The sequence below is a fragment of the Lolium perenne genome, chromosome 6 (genome assembly GCF_019359855.2).
Source record: "Lolium perenne isolate Kyuss_39 chromosome 6, Kyuss_2.0, whole genome shotgun sequence".
Taxonomy (NCBI): domain Eukaryota; kingdom Viridiplantae; phylum Streptophyta; class Magnoliopsida; order Poales; family Poaceae; genus Lolium; species Lolium perenne.
In genome coordinates this window covers 205444418-205461692 of record NC_067249.2, presented here as the reverse complement: position 1 = coordinate 205461692, position 17275 = coordinate 205444418, and the positions used below count along the sequence as shown (strand labels likewise).

The 17275-nt window shown below is 42.4% G+C and overlaps 1 protein-coding gene across 1 annotated transcript; it reads right to left on the bottom strand.

Moving 5' to 3' along the window:
• Positions 1-7018: 7018 nt before the first annotated feature.
• On the bottom strand, positions 7019-8800 carry LOC127306293 (protein trichome birefringence-like 19). The gene is made up of 3 exons (XM_051336916.1): positions 8212-8800; positions 7583-8137; positions 7019-7492 (listed from the first exon to the last, which is right to left on the bottom strand). The coding sequence occupies exons 1-3, from the start codon at positions 8689-8691 to the stop codon at positions 7256-7258; spliced, it is 1272 nt and encodes a 423-aa protein (XP_051192876.1). The 5' UTR covers positions 8692-8800; the 3' UTR covers positions 7019-7255.
• Between the last annotated feature and the right edge of the window lie 8475 nt (positions 8801-17275).

Here is a 17275-nt window from a genome sequence, read left to right as displayed (position 1 = left end):
CAACAAAACAAAATAAATAATGATCAACGCAGAGTGCAATACCCCAAAAGTGCAATGTTGAAAGACTTCCCAAGTAAACATGGTTACGGTCTAGCTCATTACTCATAATTAGTCAAACCAACAACATGCATAGTGGTATTTTCCTACCAAACCTTACTTTCTTACACAAAAAGGATTTTTTTTTGAAAAGGTTGAAGGCAAAACAAACACATTATACTTGGAATAGCAAGTGCTATATATGTAGGTATGATAGACATTGGATTTTAGTTGAGTTTGGAAACAAGTCTATGCTTGTGTAAGAATTCAAATCTTTTGGCTAGCAAGAGGTCTAAAAGGATGCAATAGTATCCATAGGCTTTTCATTCATCATCAAATAATGATACTTAAAATTAAACATCTATGTATACTAGCAAGAAGTAGCACTGAATAAGGTACATAACAATCATCACTCAATAGAGCATGTGAAACTAGAAATACCATACACAAAATAGATTTCAGCTTTTAGGCATTCCTCCTTTTCTTTTATAAGCATGCAACTTATTTAATTTTGAAAATTCAGAGATAAAGATTTTGGTCCAGTAGCTCATTCATATTAATTATAAACACTCAATATGATGGCCCTCTCATAAAACAAAACAAAACTAGACACATATAAAACAATAACGCTTCAATTTTTTGAGAAAATTCTATGTTACTCAAAAAACAAAGTTTAATTATCAAGATGTTAGGAGTTACCAAAAAAAAATACAAAAATCATGCACTAAAAAGTGCAGCGCAGAAATCAGCAACTCCATATTATGTTTGCTACTTTAAACATCCAAATGGGTAAAAACTTCATACTTTATTTAAAAACCAGAGAGTAAACTAAAATAAAAATAACATGATACAGCAAGCATGCAAAATAAAAACAATAAATAAAAACATCTCGGGTTGCCTCCCGTAAAGTGCTTTCTTTGTAACCATATAGCTAGGCTTACTTTTACTTCATTCAAGTGTCATGGAAATTATGTGGTAGCATGAATGATACCTCCTTTTTTCTTGGGAAGTGCTCCATACACTTCTTGTGTGATAATTGAAACTTGACATTCCCTTCGTTAGAATCAATGATAGCTCTTATTGTTCTGAGAAAAGATCTTCCAATAATTATAGGACTAGAGGTATTTCTCCCCATGTCCATAACAATGAAATGAACATGTACATATGTCATATGTAATTCAACCATAAAATAATTTAATTTTCCTAAAATCTTTTTGGTTGAACAATCAACAAGTAATAAATCAATAGAGCATTTTTTCATATTTTTTAGATTAAGTAATTCATATAGCTCTTTTGATATGACAGAACACTAGATCCTAAATCTAGAATGACATAATGTGTTTCTTTGTCTATAGATATTAAAATCTCGAGGATCCAGGCATCCCCAAGCTTTTAGGTGGATGGCCTCATTATTGTACCTCTGAATCTTTTCTTTAATGACATAGTTAGCAATATAGGGACCAAAACCAACTTGATTAACATTAATAGTGGGATCTTTAGCAAATTTCTCAAATATAGCAACCAGTTCATTCATTCAAGCTACATTTATCAAGATCCAAGAGAGTGGTTCCCTAACTTCACTAAGCATTTTAAGTTCTTCAATTTTTTATCAGTAGCAAGCATAAGAGTTTCCTTTTCATCCATATCATTCAAAGTTGCCTTTCCCCCTCTTATTCTTTAAAAATATTTGAGGATCCAAATTATGATGAAAGAGGTGTAAGAAAATTAGTATATTGCAACAACTCATTGTAAGTTTCTTCAAATGTAAGAGGTGTATTTGTCGCAACAGTTACAGAGTTCATGCCAATTGCATGAGGCCCCTGAGGTTTTCTTGCAGACATGCTTAATAAAGTAGCTTGCTTGTCGGCAAGCTTTGATAAAGCTTTATCTAATCTAGCTGCCTGGTGTTGTAATCCCTTGATTTCAGAGCTTATGGAAGCAAGTGATTTATGTAAGCTTTCTATCATGGTGGCATGGCTAGCTACTTGCTCAATAAGTTTTTTATTCGCCTCTAATAGTTTTTCTAAATTTTCATTAGTTTGAGGCATTATAGCAGGCTTCCACCTATTTTCATTAGATTGTGGGTAGGGAATGAAAGGGCGGCTACCATAATTATCTTGAGTATAAGGGGGGCGGCCATAATTATTATTGTTCCCATACCCATTGTTGCCAAAGTTTCTTATAAAATTAACATCCATATTTTCATTGTTGTTGCCAACTAAATCTTGTAAAGGGACATTGTCATTATTTTGTTTAACTATGTAGACAAGTATGGCATCAATTTAATTAGATAAAGGATTTTCTTCTTCAATTGAATGCACTTTCTTTGTGGGATTAGGTGCTCTTTTTGTATGCCATTGACTATGATTATGTAACATGCTTTCTAATATGAATTTTTTTTTGCGCCAGGTACAGTTTTACCCATAAAAGCACCTCCCACAGCAGAATCTATCATACATGTAGACATTATGTTTAACCCATTGTATAAAGAGTGTAAGATAATTCATTCATTAACTCCATGTGATGGGCAAGTTCTAAGCATGTTTTTAATTTTTTTCCACGCTGTTGCTACATGTTCATTATCATTTTGTCTAAATGAAAAGATGCTATTTTGATTTTGTAGAATCTTAATAGGTGAGTAATACATTTTAATGAAAGCCTCTTTAAGATCATCCGAAGAATTAATACTAGCAGTAGGTAATGACAATAACCATTCTTTAGCTTTTCCTCTAAGAGAAAATGGAAGTAATTTTAGCTTGACAATATTGTTTTGCACATTTTTAAACTTTTGCATGTCACAAATTTCGCAGAAATCATGTAAATGCATAGAGGCATCTTCACTAGAATTATCGCCAAATTGTTCCCTAGTTATAAGATTTAATAACCCATGACTTACTTCAAAACTTTCAGCAGTTATCTAAGGTGTAGTGATAGGATTAGCAATAAAATGATCATTATGAGTGTTTGTGTAATCACACAGTTTAGTATTTCTTTTGCCCGTGATTTTTAGAAGATCTACTAATTTTTATGTGTTTTTCAATTTTTAAGAAAAAGAACTAACAAGCAAAAACTAAAAACAAGCAAACAAAGAATAAGAACAAGACAAATAAAATACTATGCAAAATATAAAAGAGATAAGAGAGCTCACAGTGATGTTACCTCCCCAAGATTTGGTGAGACGCAGTTGTAAGAAGATTCCTACGGCGCCAGAAAATATCTTGCACTTGCTGTGGAAGTTACCAAACACTGTAATGCACTTTTTTCTGTTCCCCGGCAACGGTGCTAGAAAGATCTATTGATGATGGCTACTAGAAACGCCAAAAAAATCTTGATACGTTGGGACACCAAGTGAAGAGTGTTGTATCAGCAGAGTATCTTCCCCACAAGGGTGACTTGAGGGTTTATATCGAACTCTCGGGGAACTGAACAAAGAGTATTCTCTTCTCCCGTCTTCTAGCAATTCCGCAAGTAAAATAAAAGTCTTGTGTCTCCAACTCCACCGTGTGGTTGTCAAGCACAAGGTTTCGCGTACGTAAATAACCACAAGTAGAAATAAAACAAGTAAAACTAGATTAGATAAAATAACTAAGTAAAAATTGTAAAGAGGTTGATTATTTTTGGTGTTTTGGATGTAAATAAGAAAATCAAATATTTTTTTGTTTTCGGATTAAAATAGTGCAACAAATAGAAAAAAAATAAAAACAATATAAAGGTGTTTCTTATGATAAAAAGTGGACCGGGGCTCATGTTCACTTGACTATTCTCTCTGTTAAGTTGTAGTGGACAAATAGTAATTCATCAATGAGATATGAGGATGTAAAATAATAATATGAGTAAGATAAACATTCATATGGGCATCACGTCCTAACATAGAGATGATGCAACACATCTCTCTTATACTCCACAAGAAAAGGAAAACTCCATGCAATCCTGTATTAAGAATTAACAGAGCATATCCATAAGTACTTTGACATGATGTTTGAATATCAAATATGCTACCTTGAACAAACAAGATCATCACTACTATCACGTGAAGAGCATAGCACATGCATTCACTTTATCCCTAGTGAGGTAGCAAAAGAAAAGGTCAAGGCCATAATAGATCTTGAAAATATTATGACTATCCAATCACTAAAACCATGCTACTCCATCTAATACACACATATCACCCCACACATGCTCTTGCATAGATGTAGGATCAGAACAAATACTTAAGAAGTAGGTACATAATATGCATCTATCAATACATTTTACACATAATATGATCAGATCTCATAGCACAATATCATAGAATAAGGATCCACCACATAGGTATTACAAATATGGCCATAATCATGCGGGGCAGCTCATATGGCACTAAGAACTATGAAGAACATGAGAGAAATAGGTCAAGCTACTGCCACAAACCCGTAGTCCAGATGTGGGCTACTCTCTCTTGATCATGGTGATGATGATGAAGACGTTGGAGAAGGTGGAGATCCCTCCGGCGGTGATCCCGGCGGAGTTTCCCCTCCAATCTTCTCTGCAGCAGCCTCCATTGTTGTGTTTCTGTGTTTGTGCGGTGCTCTACTCCCGAGAACTCTCCGGGGCCATATATATAGTGATTTTTAGGTCAAAATACGTCGATGGGTGAAAGAATCAGGGCAATCGGACGATCAATGGCTGAAAGATGGTGGGTGGCGCACCTAGGAAGGTAGGGTGCGCCACCTGTACTCTTTCGGGCCTCAGGCCTCTACAGGTGTGGTTCCAGGGCCCAGGGTGCTTCTCCCGATGAAAAAGTGACGCTCCAAAAATCCTAGGTAAATTTGACTCCTTATAAGTTTGTGAAAGTGAAAATACGCAAAACAGGGTTTTCCTGTTCTGCAGAGTTATAAACCAAATAAAGAGGATCATTGGTAAATCCCCATAAATTAATGTAAAACATGGTATTATCATCATATATGTTGCAAATATGTGGGAAATCAATATGATAAAGGACAAAATTTATGTACGCAGTTTACATGCATCAAGCCCTCATGTACCACTCCTTTTATCACTCTCTTACCAAGTGGTGGAACAACCTCCATTATAGATGGTCTAACTTTCTCCCAGCTTTTATGCGGAACTAAACATAGCACCGCACCTCTTGCCTTGAGCTGCTACAAAGGTGAACTTTGAGATGTAGGAGAAATCTGAAACCATACATTGGCCACTCAGTTTTGGCCCACACATGGGCCACTCAAATTGTCCCATTATTTCAAACAAACCGTTACTTGATATCAAATGCCCATTTAGATATTTAATAATACCAGTGTTTCATTAGAGATTGTTAAGTTGGACCTAGAGCTTTAGAGCTTTGAGCTACATTCATTCACACTTGAACAACGGACTACGCCTAAAATTGCAAGTTTTGGTTGAACAGACTTCGCTCAAATTCGTAACGGGTACATGGCTGCCAGTAGTCTACCCCGTGGGTGGAGCATATCGCCATCCTCATTGATCTCTTCATAGATTGCGACGTTCATCAATTTTGTAAGATAGTATCTTTTCTAATAATAGCCAATAGAAACAAACTAAGGCATGTTGCCAACCTGCCTTATTGGTTTTGAGAGATTTGCATCTTGACATAGAAGGGATGGCATAATACTCTCCTCAGTTAAACCACTAGTTTGTTCTTTCTAAATCTTAATTTGTGGGATCTCATATCACAAAGTTTGAGTTACTACTATGGTGTAACATCCATGGGTCTCAAACTCATCTCTCTCTATGCACTTTCTATCACACTACACGAAAGTCCTTTTGTAAAATGAATTGCCAGGTTGTTGTGTGTTTGAATATATGTAACAATTATTACTCTTGGGTTTCTCTTTTTCCCAACACTAATGCATCGCGCCACAAACTTGTCGGCTAAGGCGTGTTTAAGAAGTTTGGGCTCTCTCCCAATGCACTATATCTCATGATCTTGTTTAACTATAGAATAGGTATTCACCATCTTGTAGTCATGGTAGCTCTACAGGATATATAGTTCACTGCTAGTATCTGTTGCACCGAATTTAGCATATGCTGCATTCCAAAGTTCTTTTCCATCTATTATATGCATCTACACATCACACAGACTCTTATCAAGAATGCTGAGAATACATCCTCTCATACGATAATTGGCTTCCTCAAACTTACTCTAATCTTAATTTCTTAGGCATAACTCCTTCGGGTTTGCCATTAGTCACCCACCAAATTTCCAAGGTAGTGAGCCAGAGTAAGCCAGAGCGTGGCCTTCACTTGCTACCTTTTAAAGTGAACGCAGGTAAACTTATTTGTCTGAGTGCATCAGCTAACCTAGTCATAGTTACCTCAGACAATTACGTAAAATTAGGTTTTTAAATTATTGAATTATTAGACAATAATTTCATGATTAATTTCGGAGTATTAAACCTGATATATATAGTTACTACTAGATGCAGTCGGCAATATGGTGAACATAAACATGTAGCAGCTAAACATGTACTTGCATGAGTATCTCACATTGAGTGATAGTTTGTAGATGCAGCGACAACTTTATCGAGTCGATGATGAAGGCTCAACCTAGCCCGCCGCAATGATGATTTCAAGACGACTTGTGATGAGATCTCAAGCAGTCACGTGTAGTGTTTAAAAAAAAAAAAATCTAATTTACACTCTCCCATATAGGATGACAAAGATGTGTCACGTACACGTCGTGACGAGATAAGTGGATGAGGAGGAGGAGCGCGCATGTTTCATTATCTTCTCACTTTTACCAACTGGTTGAACAACCTCCTATAAAATGGTTAAACTTCTTTCCAACTTTACATGTAGGACTAAACATAACACCTCACACATGAGCGACTCAAATTAGCTCAGTATTTGTAACACTACATTGCTTAAGGAAAGAGAGAGAAAAACATCCAGATCGAATGCATTCGCACATCTCAATATCTGCATCGGCGCATCGCCACTAGAAATTACATAGTTCACGCCAAAGAAATCAAAGAATCACGGCCGTAGTATATTATCCTTTGTAGAATCAGTACGGCCATATATTAAGCGACCACACGATCCGACGCATTTGTACAACCCAATACCGAGACGAACACTACTAGCTAGATTACCCTTTGAATTTACACAACTGCTTCACCTCTGGAAAAATGAATGAGATGATGCCTCGTTTCTAGAGACGATTTCATCTCACGTTTCACGATCATCTGAACTCATCGATCTCCTGCTAATGCTGTGGCAGGAGCATCTGGAACAGCAGCTCGCTCCACAGGTCAATCGGCCCCGGCAAGCACCAGTGCAGGCAGTCCACGACGAAGTCGCCCTCCACGCTCCCGCCCGGCGGGTGCCCGTAGCGGCTCGGGTGACCGTCCGGCCGAAGGTCCATCGCCTCCGTGATGTCCAGCAACAGCAGCTCCGCGCCGTTCGTCCTCGCCGCCGCCTTCGTCTCCCTCAGCGCCTCAACCTACATTCAAATCATATCAAGCCACAGCTCCACATGAATTTTAGCCGTTAACGTTCTTGTTTTCGATTTATGAGGTTTCCACGAACGTACCTGCGCGCTGCGGTATTCGGCCTCGAAGGCGCCTAGGGTGCGGTTACCGCGGCGGTACGGGCGCGTGCGGACGCAGTCGCCGCCGGTGTTCCACCCGCCGTTTTCGAAGTGCGCGGGCGTCAACGTCCGCAAGATCGCCTTCCCGCTGAACCCCTTGTGCGACGCGACGGCGCCGAGCGCCGTCCGGAACGCCGCGCGCAGGGCGAGGGGCACGGCCAGCTCGGTCAGGTTGCCGCCGACGCCGCAGCTGGCGCCGCCGTTGCACGCGACGGGGCGCCCGCCCTCGTAGTACACGGACTGGCGCAGGAACCAGTTGGTGCCGGACAGGACGACGTGGTCGAAGTCGGCAACGTGCGCCGCCCACCGGCCGTCCGGCTCGTCGAGGTGCACGTCCCACATGCCGAGCGTGGCGTTCGAGATGTTGGCCTTGACCAGGAAGGGCGACCAGAAGAGGGAGGCGGTGAAGTCGTGGCTGCCGTAGTAGTAGTCCCGCCGGACGGCCCTCCCCGTCACGTCGATCTCCGGATCCGTCCCGACCTCCACCGGCAGCGCCACCTGCAATCGCCAACTTGCATCAGAAAACAGAGCAAGAAGAAGAAGAAGCGAAACGATCGAGCACATGTAAGTACCGTGGACAAGATGCAGAGCAACGACTTGAAGTGGTTCCTGGCAAGGGAGTCCCCGACGAAAGCTACGGACTTGCCCCTCATGGCGTGCAAGAACGCCGCCGCGTCGAAGCGGGGGAGCTCGCAGCCGTCGGGCCTCCACCGCCAGCGCATGAACTCGAGGCTCGGCTTGCCGAACTTCATGCAGTTCTGGTGGTCGTCGATGAAGGGGCACGTCAGGTTCGTGTAGTACGGCGCCTCCGCGGCGTCCGGTACCCACTCGCCCCGCGTGAGGTCGCAGGCCGGAGCCGATGACGAAGACGCCACCGACGAGGAGGAGGAGGATGAAGAGGTGCCGCCATAGATGCTCAGATAGCGGCGGTCGGAGAGGGTCAAGTCGTAGAGCGAGACGAGCCCGAGGAACAGCAGGAAGGCGACCGGCGCCGCAATGGCGGCCGAGCGCCTCGGAGAAGACGTATGGCCCTTGTGGGACTTCATGTTCATGGGGAGAAGCTACACGATCGTGGAGATGCGCTGATCATGGGGAACACAGAACAAGGAAGAGTATACTAAAATGGAAGATGCAGAGTATATGGTGCAGGCGGCTGTAACCAACTACCGCTGATTACCTTTGGCTGGCCAGCCTAGTGGTATGTGGCGGTGGAGGTCAACGTGTGGTTTGCACGTCTGGTAAAGGCCGCTACCAGAATGCTCACGAAACCCTCGCCGCTGTCTGCGACCACAGTTACACGGTTGGTGTCACGGCTTCAGCACCTTTCTTGGTGTGCAGCTTCCTTGAAAATTGACTGACCAGTACCAACTCCAACCTCAGTGGAAACTTTCAGCAGGTGTAGCTTCAGGAGCAGTTGCAGCTTGAACAGCATCATCTTATACGTTATGATTTCCAGAAAATTGCAAAGTAATTTACATCTTCCGGACCTTCATCTCGGATGAATAGACACTCTTAAGGTCAAAAGCATCTGCTGTATAATTAACATACAGACATACATTCATATCAAATAAAAAGTGATTATGTGCTTTCTAGCCATTTTGTCTCTCCAATTTAGATGCATATTCTTTCATACAAAACTCCAACATGTGAGGCAGAGATGCCGTTCCAGAAAATGAAGAAGTGCACAATCACATATGTTGTGCATAATGACAATAATGAATTCTTTCACTTTCATGTTTTTGTGGACCCTAAAGAAGCTCGCCTGAACATTGGGATGACACAAACGTTCACTTTCCCCGTAGCTAAACATGAAAAGATTTCGGACGAAGGATATGTTGTGGGATAAATACTTTGCATCTCATAGAGTGGTTGATCAAGAATCTGAATTTATCAAATTTTAGTAAGGTAGTTCAACTCTATAGTCATGCCCCTTTTGTCAACAGATAAGATTGAGTGGATTACAAAAAAATCTTATTCTCCTCTATGAAAAATGGAAAAGCAAGGAAACTAAAATGATCAGGCTTTCATGCCGGCCTTTGTCGTGGAAAAAGACAGAGTTGGGGTAGTGGACGTTTAGCGTGACATGCTGGACGCACGACACAATCTGGTGGAGGACCTCCGATTCAGCGTGGCAGTATTCGTCCCACACCAAGCAGACGACTCGACCATGCTTCTCGATGACGACGAGATCTTGCAAAACTGAGCAGTCTTTTTTCTCGGAATAAGATGGATATGACACGATGCCCTACGAGATCGATGTCGAACGAGGGATGAAGGAGGCAAGAACGGAGAAGGTCCTATTTACGGAACAAGCTCCATTCTCTTCTCAGTTAGGTATACTAAACTTTTTTACTCTATCATTCATTGTGTTAATGTTTAGTAGTAATTTATTTTAGTTTATTAAGAAACTAGATACATAAGTTGTTGCTAAATAAGATTTATTATCCTAAACATTTGCAATTCAAAACCCCGATGTGTAGTGGAAGTTTTAATTTTTTCATATTTTGTTGAAATGTTGCATTTAAAGTGTTGTTTTCAGTACTTTATTGTGTTGAGATTTTGCCAAAAAAAAATTCTTATCAATATCAAACTTCAAACATAAGAAAAAATAGCACTACTTTGTGGGTTACTTCGCGCCAGTTAGAGGTTTGTAGCGTATTTGTAGGTGTTTGCATCCATTTTAGTGAAGTAAATATCTTCTAAATATTTCTAGATATCATAATGCTTTAAAAAGCATATCAACAATTATGATTGTTGAAGAAGTGAGCCTAGCTCACTTGGTTAGGGAAGTGGATGTACAACCTAGCCACCTAAGTTCAAGTCCTCAGGAACGCGAATTTAAATTCTTATTATTTAAAAACAAAATCACTGTAGGTGCTTCCCCTACCGTATTTCTTTAAAAAACAATTATGATTGTACAATTATCTACTTAGGTGTAAGTAATAAAATCGTACTTTGTGTAAGGTGCCTACAATAATTTGTCTATGACTTATGGCACAATTCATGGTAAAGATATGCATTTACGATTCTTGGGGATCTGAAAATAAGATAAAAGGAGCATAGAAGAATGCACAACTTAATATGAAGTCGTAGCATTGTAGGCGCTTTTCTTTTCTTGACCCAGATGTCATGTCCTATTTAGCGTAATTTAATAGACTACTAGAATTACATGTTAGGCTTAGTTTTAATGTAGAATTGTTGGGGGGATGACCCCCGGTATGCCAAAGGCATGCCAAACCGGATGGTTTGAGCCATCAAGATACCGGTTTAATGTTTATACCGGAACACAAAGATAAGTGTTTGGCTAGGTAAAACCAGACCGGTATCCCCAAGAGGGGTATACCGGAACCAGATGAAGAAGATACCGGGCTACCGGAAAGAAGAGCATGTCGGCAAGACTGGTCAAAGATTCTCTTCGGAGCTAGAAGACAAGGATGAGCTAAGCAAAGTGGCTTTAATCGAAGCCCTGGCGCTAAAGAGAGGGATGACGCTGAAAGAAGCCGGAGGACGTCAGCGTCCCTGATTAAAGAAGACCCCGGCGTCATCCATGATTAAAGTTACTTTGTAAAGTAGTTTGTCCAGTCAAAGATGCCATTAGGGTTTCTTGCTCTGTAAGCCACCTTCTCCCCTATATAAGGAGAGGGGGCACACCCGTATCCGGGATGGTCAGATGATCAGTCTCTAGATGAACCTTGTATCCAAAAACCTGTAACCATGTTGAGATCAATGAAGACCGTGATCTAGAGCAGAGTTCTTCCTCTTGTGTTTCTTCTTGTTTACCTGCCTTTGGCTGTGTTCTTGAGGAAAGCATCCGGAAGTTCATCCCATCTAATCACAAACCCTCCCCCGAATCCTCTTGCGCCCATTCAGCCCCAACTCAAGCCATCCCATGGCATCTGCTCGTTCGCCACGACGACAGTTGGCGCCCACCGTGGGGCATGAAGTGGCGCTTGCTGGAGTTCACATTCGGGCGGGCATCCTCGACGTCGCCGGCCAGCGTACGGTGTCCGCGCTGGTGCAGCGCGTCTACGCCATGGACTTCATCAACGACAACGTGGGCTGCTTCGCCAACGGCGGCATCTTCCCCAAGAACGGCCGCATCATCGAGTTCGGCAGCCACCGCATCTACTTCGGCACCGTCCCTGTGCGCCAGTGCCCCTCGCCGGTGCTGGTGGCGCCGGATCCGCCAAGATGGCTGCATGCTGGCCGCGCTCCTGGTAGCGTGGAGGTGATGATGGCAGGCGCGGTTGACGCCGGCAAAGGAGCTATGGAAGAAGGCGCTCGGCGTGCGGTTTCAACCCGTGCGGCCAAGCCACCGCTGGAGCGTGACGCAGGCGCTGCGGGAGCATCATCCGCGCCACCGGAAACACCGCTTCAAGCGGCGATGAACGTCCTCGCCACCCCCATCGCGCAGAACATCGACCCGGCAGCGGCTCAGGCGGAGCTGGAGGCGCAGCGCCAGAAGATACTCGAGAGCGGCAAGGACGTCGTCAGGGCGCAGCGTGAGCTGAACCTAACCGTACGTGAGTATAACGCTGCCCATGGCTTTGCTTCTGTTAGCGCTCATGCTGCTAGGATACCGGAGAACCGGCTTAAGGCTCGCAATCTAGATCAGGATCTAGGTAAAGAAATTCTTACCGGCAAAAGCACCTCTGCATCTGTGAGCATTGTAGAGAAACCTAAGTACAGTAGCCCGGATAAAACTATAAAAGCTGCTAAAGCCGCGGTAGAGCTGTGTGAATCGCTTTCCGGGGACGCGCTGGCAAAACAACAAGAGCGTGTCCGGGAGCTGCTTGAAACTATCGAGCAGCAAAATGCTGAGCAGCTAGCTAAGCTGAACAAGGCTGTGGCTTCAAAATCCGCGCGTTCAACAAAGAAAGCCGGTGGCAAGTCCAATGGGCAGGCTTCGTCCCCCCATCCGGACAGAAGAAGAGAAAAAGAGTTGAATGCGCAGCAGATGACTGTGTATGATCCGGTTCTTGCCGGAAAACAACAAGCGGGGCAATACGATGCCGGTAGAAAAAGCCAAGGGGCAGACAGAGGCTACGCCAAAGGAGGCTATGCCGGAAACAATCATGCCGGTAGACATGAAACCGGGCAAAATTATCGAGCTGCAAGGGCAGCGTACGATGAGGAGGAAATAGATCCTCCAAGGTACCGGCAGGCAAGGGCCGCGGTACCGGAGCATGATGACGAGGTCGACTCAGCAAGACCGGCGGCATACCGGAACCCATTGGGAGAGCGCTTGGGAGAAAGATACCTGCCAGAACGGGATGTGAGGCACCGTCTGGACAGAGTATACTTGTTAGAAATGATCGAGGCAGAAGGACCTTGATGACGCGTAAAGCACACGCTCGTTGGGAACCCCAAGTGGAAGGTGTGATGCGTACAGCAGCAAGTTTCCCTCAGTAAGAAACCAAGGTTTATCGAACCAGTAGGAGCCAAGAAGCACGTTGAAGGTTGATGGCGGCGGGATGTAGTGCGGCGCAACACCAGGGATTCCGGCGCCAACGTGGAACCTGCACAACACAACCAAAGTACTTTGCCCCAACGAAACAGTGAGGTTGTCAATCTCACCGGCTTGCTGTAACAAAGGATTAACCGTATTGTGTGGAAGATGATTGTTTGCAGAAAACAGTAGAACAAGTATTGCAGTAGATTGTATTTCAGTAAAGAGAATTGGACCGGGGTCCACAGTTCACTAGAGGTGTCTCTCCCATAAGACAAACAACATGTTGGGTGAACAAATTACAGTTAGGCAATTGACAAATAAAGAGGGCATGACCATGCACATACATATCATGATGAGTATAGTGAGATTTAATTGGGCATTACGACAAAGTACATAGACCGCCATCCAACTGCATCTATGCCTAAAAAGTCCACCTTCAGGTTATCATCCGAACCCCCTCCAGTATTAAGTTGCAAAGCAACAGACAATTGCATTAAGTATGGTGCGTAATGTAATCAACAACTACATCCTTAGACATATCATCAATGTTTTATCCCTAGTGGCAACAGCACAACACAACCTTAGAACTTTCTGTCCCAGGTGTCAATGCAGGCATGAACCCACTATCGAGCATAAATACTCCCTCTTGGAGTTACAAGCATCTACTTGGCCAGAGCATCTACTAGTAACGGAGAGCATGCAAGATCATAAACAACACATAGATATAACTTTGATAATCAACATAACAAGTATTCTCTATTCATCGGATCCCAACAAACGCAACATATAGAATTACAGATAGATGATCTTGATCATGTTAGGCAGCTCACAAGATCCGACAATGATAGCACAATGGGGAGAAGACAACCATCTAGCTACTGCTATGGACCCATAGTCCAGGGGTAGACTACTCACACATCACACCGGAGGCGACCATGGCGGCGTAGAGTCCTCCGGGAGATGATTCCCCTCTCCGGCAGGGTGCCGGAGGCGATCTCTGGATCCCCGAGATGGGATCGGCGTTGGCGGCGTCTCCGGAAGGTTTTCCGTATCGTGGCTCTCGATGCGGGGGTTTCGTCACGGAGGCTTTAAGTAGGCGGAAGGGCAAGTCGGGAGGGGCACAGGGGCCCCACACCATAGGCCGACGCGGCCAAGGGGGCCGCGCCGCCCTAGGGTTTGGGCACCCTGTGGCCCCACTTCGCTTCGTCTTCGGACTTGGAAGCTTCGTGGCAAAAAAGGCCCCGGGGAGTTGTTTTCGTCCAATTCCGAGAATATTTCCTTACTAGGATTTCTGAAACCAAAAACAGCAGAAAACTTGACAATCGGCACTTCGGCATCTTGTTAATAGGTTAGTTCCGTAAAATGCACGAATATGACATAAAGTGTGCATAAAACATGTAGATAACATCAATAATGTGGCATGGAACATAAGAAATTATCGATACGTCGGAGACGTATCAGCATCCCCAAGCTTAGTTCTGCTCGTCCCGAGCAGGTAAAACGATAACACAGATAATTTCTGGAGTGACATGCCATCATAACCTTGATCATACTATTTGTAAAGCATATGTAGTGAATGCAGCGATCAAAACAATGTATATGACATGAGTAAACAAGTGAATCATATAGCAAAGACTTTTCATGAATAGCACTTCAAGACAAGCATCAATAAGTCTTGCATAAGAGTTAACTCATAAAGCAATAATTCAAAGTAAAGGCATTGAAGCAACACAAAAGAAGATTAAGTTTCAGCGGTTGCTTTCAACTCGTAACATGTATATCTCATGGATATTGTCAACATAGAGTAATATAATAAGTGCAATAAGCAAGTATGTAGGAATCAATGCACAGTTCACACAAGTGTTTGCTTCTTGAGGTGGAGAGAAATAGGTGAACTGACTCAACATTGAAAGTAAAAGAATGGTCCTCCATAGAGGAAAAGCATCGATTGCTATATTTGTGCTAGAGCTTTGATTTTGAAAACATGAAACAATTTTGTCAACGGTAGTAATAAAGCATATGTATCATGTAAATTATATCTTACAAGTTGCAAGCCTCATGCATAGTGTACTAATAGTGCCCGCACCTTGTCCTAATTAGCTTGGACTACCGGATCATCACAATGCACATGTTTTGACCAAGTGTCACAAAGGGGTACCTCTATGCCGCATGTACAAAGGTCTAAGGAGAAAGCTCGCATTTGGATTTCTCGCTATTGATTATTCTCAACTTAGACATCCATACCGGGACAACATAGACAACAGATAATGGACTACTCTTTTATGCATAAGCATGTAACAACAATTAATAATTTTCTCATTTGAGATTGAGGATATATGTCCAAAACTGAAACTTCCACCATGGATCATGGCTTTAGTTAGCGGCCCAATGCTCTTCTCTAACAATATGCATGCTTAACCATAAGGTGGTAGATCTCTCTTACTTCAGACAAGACGGACATGCATAGCAACTCATATGAAATTCAACAATGAATAGTTGATGGCGTCCCCAGTGAACATGGTTATCGCACAACAAGCAACTTATTAAGAGATAAAGTGCATAATTACATATTCAATACTACAATAGTTTTTAAGCTATTTGTCCCATGAGCTATATATTGCAAAGGTGAATGATGGAGTTTAAAGGTAGCACTCAAGCAATTTACTTTGGAATGGCGGAAAATACCATGTAGTAGGTAGGTATGGTGCACACAAATGGCATAGTGGTTGGCTCAAGGACTTTGGATGCATGAGAAGTATTCCCTCTCGATACCATGTTTAGGCTAGCAAGGTTATTTGAAACAAACACAAGGATGAACCGGTGCAGCAAAACTCACATAAAAGACATATTGAAAACATTATAAGACTCTACACCGTCTTCCTTGTTGTTCAAACTCAATACTAGAAATTATCTAGACCTTAGAGAAACCAAATATGCAAACCAAATTTTAACATGCTCTATGTATTTCTTCATTAATAGGTGCAAAGCATATGATGCAAGAGCTTAATCATGAGCACAACAATTGCCAAGTATCACATTACCCAATACATTAATAGCAATTACTACATGTATCATTTTCCAATTCCAACCATATAACAATTTAACGAAGGAGAAACTTCGCCATGAATACTATGAGTAGAAACCAAGGACATACTTGTCCATATGCTACAGCGGAGCGTGTCTCTCTCCCATAAAGAGAATGCTAGGATCCATTTTATTCAAACAAAACAAAAACAAAAACAAACCGACGCTCCAAGAAAAGCACATAAGATGTGATGGAATAAAAATATAGTTTCAGGGGAGGAACCTGATAATGTTGTCGATGAAGAAGGGGATGCCTTGGGCATCCCCAAGCTTAGACGCTTGAGTATTATTAGAATATGCAGGGGTGAACCACCGGGGCATCCCCAAGCTTAGAGCTTTCACTCTCCTTGATCATGTTGCATCATACTCCTCTCTTGATCCTTGAAAACTTCCTCCACACCAAACTCGAAACAACTTATTAGAGGGTTAGTGCACAATAAAAATTAACATATTCAGAGGTGACACAATCATTCTTAACACTTCTGGACATTGCATAATGCTACTGGACATTAGTGGATCAAAGAAATTCATCCATCATAGCAAAAGAGGCAATGCGAAATAAAAGGCAGAATCTGTCAAAACAGAACAGTTCGTATTGACGAATTTTAAAATGGCACCAGACTTGCTCAAATGAAAATGCTCAAATTGAATGAAAGTTGCGTACATATCTGAGGATCATGCACGTAAATTGGCTTAATTTTCTGAGTTACCTACAGGGAGGTGGACCCAGATTCGTGACAGCAAAGAAATCTGGAACTGCGCAGTAATCCAAATCTAGTACTTACTTTTCTATCAACGGCTTAACTTGGCACAACAAAACACAAAACTAAGATAAGGAGAGGTTGCTACAGTAGTAAACAACTTCCAAGACACAAAATAAAAACAAAGTACTGTAGGTAAAAACATGGGTTGTCTCCCATAAGCGCTTTTCTTTAACGCCTTTCAGCTAGGCGCAGAAAGTGTGCATCAAGTATTATCGAGAGATGGTGCATTGTCAGTGGGGTGTGGAGTTTTCTCAACCAGGCATAGTATATTAGATACATAAGTTTTAGCATCTCCCTTTTCATTAGTCTTAGGTGTGCTACTCTCATCAAACAAAT

Excerpts from the sequence above, each read along its gene's own strand:
- LOC127306293 (XM_051336916.1), bottom strand. The coding sequence starts at position 8,691 with ATGAACATGAAGTCCCACAAGGGCCATACGTCTTCTCCGAGGCGCTCG. Across the intron at positions 8,138-8,211 it reads TGCTCTGCATCTTGTCCACG|GTGGCGCTGCCGGTGGAGGT; the intron begins GTACTTACATGT and ends TGGCGATTGCAG. Across the intron at positions 7,493-7,582 it reads CCGAATACCGCAGCGCGCAG|GTTGAGGCGCTGAGGGAGAC; the intron begins GTACGTTCGTGG and ends ATTTGAATGTAG.